A 4838-nucleotide genomic window follows, 5' to 3' on the forward strand; every position below is an offset into this window, starting at 1 on the left:
TACCCCCACTCTATGCACCAATCCCACCTGTGAATTGGCATCAATTCTGAACTGGCACCTACCCCAACTGTATTTTGGGCCTAGAAAGTCAGACCCTGGGCTGAACCGTCATTCTCCCTTTTTTTTCCTTTACTTTTTTCTTATTTGGTTAAGCATTTTAAGAATGTTTTCGGACGGTTGTTTTGAATTGTGAGCAAGCAACTTTTTGAGAAAACGTTAAAATGATGTTTTTTGTAATGGAAAAAACGTTTTTCCTTTTTGACGATGTGACGCATAATGGTGTCTATTTGACACCAAATAGCATGAGTTTGGCTTACATCAGGGCAATGCCCGTTCGAGCAGCCTTTACAGTCTTGCATTGGGAATATCTCCCTACTCATATGCTTTATTTCATGGGGAGATATTCCCAATGCAAAGTTGCAAGAGGCTGTTGGGACGGTGTGAGCACGAACTTGCCCTGAGCGAAGCCTATTTCAAATAGCATTAAAAAATGTGCAGAGAACCCATAATATTTTATCAAACTCCAATGCATTGTTGTTGCTTGAAGAAACTGCATTGATACCAAACATGACCGTTATTTTAACCCGAATCATTAAAACAAAGGAAAATCATCAACTGACTATGCAAGGATAAATGGTATTGTGGTTTTAGAGTATTTCACATCTATAGACGCCATCACTACAAGGTATAAGCATTCCATTTCCCATCTTTTCTGCGCCTCTTGAGGATGGAGAACTGATGATACAAGGCTCTTTTGAACTCTGGATGATACATTCTGTTTTGCCCATGGTTTTAGAACCATCGTCGACCCAGATGGTGGACCATTCAACTCAAAAATCGATTAGACAACTGGTTCCAGTTCACCCCTAAACTATTTTTTTTGCCTAAAATCATTGACTTGATCAGCGATCAACTGACCCAAGCAGTTGAATCATTGATCCATTTGACCTGGACAACGTTTTTTGGCTGCTTTTATTTAAATTTTTTTTTTAATTGCAATAGGTCGATCCATTTGGACCAGATGGATGAACTGCTGCCAAAGCAATTCCGATTCTGGGTCAGCTTTTAACATATTGGTTGCAGATATGAAAGCAGCTTTAGCCCTAGGTTGTGAGCTGGTAAAAGTGGAGTCTAATTCAAGAAGTGCATATTCTAGAGCATTTTGCATTACAATTCCCTATTCTAACTACTGAGATTAAAAATTCGGTTACTAGATTCAGAAAGGCAAAGCTGAGTCATGTGATTGATGAATGTAATTTATTAAAAAGAACACATAGGAGAGAGAGAGATCATCTATTATCACCCCTAAGTAATCAGTGACAAGAAAATGTGAAGTAGAGTAGGATTCCATGACTGAATTTGAATAAAGCATCAACGTCTCTAATGTCAAAACACCAACAATGAACAGTGAAGACAGGCACCATATGGAAATCCCACTAACAATCTCCACTACCATCCGCCTCTTTCCTTTCCCACCATCAGCGTCTCTAATGTCTAAAAACACCAACAATGAACAGTGAAGACAGGCACCATATGGAAATCCCACTAACAATCTCCACTACCATCCGCCTCTTTCCTTTCCCACCATCAGCGTCTCTAATGTCTAAACACCAACAATGAACAGTGAAGACAGGCACCATATGGAAATCCCACTAACAATCTCCACTACCATCCGCCTCTTTCCTTTCCCACCATCAGCGTCTCTAATGTCTAAACACCAACAATGAACAGTGAAGACAGGCACCATATGGAAATCCCACTAATAATCTCCACTACCATCCGCCTCTTTCCTTTCCCACCATTGCTCGTCTGTTTTGCACCTGCTTCTGTGCCAGTAGAGCTCAAGGAATTCCCTTTGTCTGAAAATCAAAGAAAACCATTAGAAAAGAAAAACTAAAAGTAAAACCAAGTTGAACAGATTAACAAAAACTAAAGCAGAGAAGGCAGGAGAAGATTAACAAAAAGAAGAAATTATATTACCATCGGAAACTGTGCTATTAACCCCTTTGCCGAACTGCTCGAAAACTTGGGCATCTGGTGAATTAGGAGCCAAGTGCAGAAGAGCTGGATCCATGGCCACAAAGGGAATAAACAGCATCAAATTTGTGATATATATATACATGCACCATGATTCCTACCGGTGAGTTCATTTAATACATATGTGGGCATATACGTACCCGGACAGTCTGAAACATTTGCAGAAGTGTGGCAAGCAGTAGGTAGGCTCAAGGCAAGAGTTACATTGACCTTTATGCCGAGATCTGGATCATTTCTATCTTTGACGAGGATGCAGAGACACTTCTTGCTCTTGTCTACAACTTCTTTGAGTCCACTGCAACAGTCCAGAGTTGGTGCCTTGGCTTGTCCACCCACATATGGTAGGCAAGTAGACAGACCAATCAATTGATTCTCGCACTCATTTTTATCTTGAGCTATATCTGACCTTACTGAACCAACCATGAACACTAACACGAATGAGAGTTGCAGAGAAGCAAAGTATGAGCCCATTGAGGCCATTCTCTCCGCAACAGTCCAGCGAGAGATCTAGAGGGAGAGAGAGATGGGATGAGGGTGATGATGGAGCTGGTATAAATTGTGTTGGCTGTTGGGACTTAAAGCTTAAAAAGTAGACCCTTTACACTCTTTTCACCTGTGAAGAGGATAAATCTACCTCTGCAATGGTAGGTTTCTGCTTTCTGTTGAGGAAATATGGATGACACCCATCAATCCAATCCGTCCAAATGGTGGTCCTTCTACTGTGACTAACCAAATGAAATACATCCATTATCTGTTTTGCTGTGAGGCTGAATCATGAAATGAGAGCCATAATTATTTCGCTAATATTAGACTCGATATTTATGGTCCTATGAAGCTGTGATCAGAATGATTCGTCCAATCGAAGGAAAGGAATTCTTGTCGTGTTTCTAGGGTGATTAGATCCCATCCAGGACCCTTCTTTTCTGGCAACTCGTGATTGCTTTTGATTCATCTCTGTTATTACTTTGATTCCTTACCAATAGTTCAAGGTGAGACCCATTTGAGTTCTGTCCCACATTTATATCTTCTTATGTAAGAGGGATTACTTGTTCATTCATCCACTACGTAAGATTAGTTTGTGTCAAGGTCCACTGTCATTATCTTTAGTCTTTTCGTGGAAGGTGGAACCTGAAAGAAGGAATACTTACAGAGTTTGGACTTGTTCTGGTTTTAATAATCACTTTCTCCACCCATGTGATCATGCCTAATCTAAGCTAAGCTATTCTGTTCTGCCTCATTGCAGTTGCAGATTTCCATTCTTCTTTTTTTGGTTGGAGCGCTGGGGCATTGGTAATGATCAGTAACATCAATGTTCATGGTCCAGAAGAGCACCTTTCTCCTGGGTAATGGCGTCGGGAAATACTGCCCACTTAATTGGGTTGGATGGAAAGATCAGTTCAGTGGCGAGCTTCTTAAATAAGTAGCTGTTACCTGTATCTCTCGTGTCTGAACTACCCAAGAGAGATTGAGTGAAAGAAAGAATGTGAGTCTGTGTTAAATGCTTGAAATTTCAAAAAGTTATCCACCTATTTTCTAGACTGAGGAAAGATTACGGATGTGATGTCAATGTTCCAGTTTGTTCTTTGTCAAGGGCGTCAACTGTTGCAGTTGCAGGCTGCAGGGGGACGAGGTTAGGTCAATTCCTAGTTGTCTGGTCCATCTCACTCTGCGTTGTCGCTCTGGACGTGTTTGAAATTAAACCATCCACCGTTTCACCTACCCATTAGAGGGACAGATCATTGCTGCAAGTTCAATCATGTTGTTAAACTACCCATATGACATGAAATTTTCCACCAGGAATCAAAGCCCTTGAATTGAATTGGGGGACGGTTCCTTCTTTTGTTTTTTTTCTTGGGTCTTACTAAACTACAAATTCTGTTATCACTTTCAAATACTCTGTTTAAAGAAGTGATGGGACAATAAGCAGACGCATGAAGACAATGATCCAACTGTCCCTTGCATTTGCAATTGTTTAGCCTGTTCAGTCTTCATTTTCACGTTAAGCTATACCTAGGGTAACTAGTGCTTGATCATTTGGAAAAACCAGTGAGAAATAGAGAATTGGCTTTGAGTGGATATTCAAAAATTAAATTGAGGTAATGATGCCCAACCCATTTTGCAGTCAATGCAGCTTCACATTTGCCGAGACTAGAGTCCAAGGTGTACTGAGTAGAATCAATCCAATGCCCCATTAATTGGACAATATGGGACACTGAACCTGATCTCTATGAGTAGCTACTAATCAAAGGGCCAACTTGTCCATCAGTAAACTTCTTGAATATAAGCCAAGATCAAACAGGCTGTCGGACAGAAGACTCCTCCACGAACTAACAAAGAGGATAAATACTTAGGAGCCCCTCTTGTAAACAAGAGGGTTACAAAGAATAATTTCAAAGAATTATTAGAAAAGATTAACCTCCGGCTATAGAAGGTTGGAAAAGCAATTCTCTATCCTTAGGGGGGAAAATCACCCTACTGAAATCAGTTGTGGGAAACATATCCCAATACCAAATGAGCTTGTTTGGAATCCCCTTAGAAAAAATGTTTTTGAATCGCCGTTGACCTGGCTGGTCAGATCGTTTGGCACAAGAACCATCTAGACAATCGGTTCTATTTTACCCCAAACCTGATCCCTGGCCAAAAACTGTTGAATTGGTCAGCAACTCGCTGACCCGAGTGGTCTAACTATTGACCCATTCAACGGTTTTGGCAGTCTTTTATTTTAATTTTTTATTTTTGTTCATTAGAACGGGCCATCCATTCAAATCAGACGGTCGAACCATCGGCTCAGAAACCGGTGA

At 40.7% G+C, this 4838-nt stretch overlaps 1 protein-coding gene across 1 annotated transcript; it reads right to left on the reverse strand.

Moving 5' to 3' along the window:
• Nucleotides 1-1243: 1243 nt before the first annotated feature.
• LOC104587491 (non-specific lipid transfer protein GPI-anchored 14-like) lies at nt 1244-3021 on the reverse strand. The gene is made up of 3 exons (XM_088897747.1): nt 2178-3021; nt 1981-2064; nt 1244-1859 (listed from the first exon to the last, which is right to left on the reverse strand). The coding sequence occupies exons 1-3, from the start codon at nt 2515-2517 to the stop codon at nt 1711-1713; spliced, it is 573 nt and encodes a 190-aa protein (XP_088753873.1). The 5' UTR covers nt 2518-3021; the 3' UTR covers nt 1244-1710.
• Nucleotides 3022-4838: the final 1817 nt, after the last annotated feature.

Source organism: Nelumbo nucifera, chromosome 2 (genome assembly GCF_055504915.1).
Source record: "Nelumbo nucifera cultivar China Antique chromosome 2, China Antique-T2T, whole genome shotgun sequence".
In the NCBI taxonomy this organism is placed as follows: domain Eukaryota; kingdom Viridiplantae; phylum Streptophyta; class Magnoliopsida; order Proteales; family Nelumbonaceae; genus Nelumbo; species Nelumbo nucifera.

Excerpts from the sequence above, each read along its gene's own strand:
- LOC104587491 (XM_088897747.1), bottom strand. The coding sequence starts at position 2,517 with ATGGCCTCAATGGGCTCATACTTTGCTTCTCTGCAACTCTCATTCGTG. Across the intron at positions 2,065-2,177 it reads AAATGTTTCAGACTGTCCGG|CTCTTCTGCACTTGGCTCCT; the intron begins GTACGTATATGC and ends CCATGGATCCAG. Across the intron at positions 1,860-1,980 it reads TAATAGCACAGTTTCCGATG|ACAAAGGGAATTCCTTGAGC; the intron begins GTAATATAATTT and ends TTTGATTTTCAG.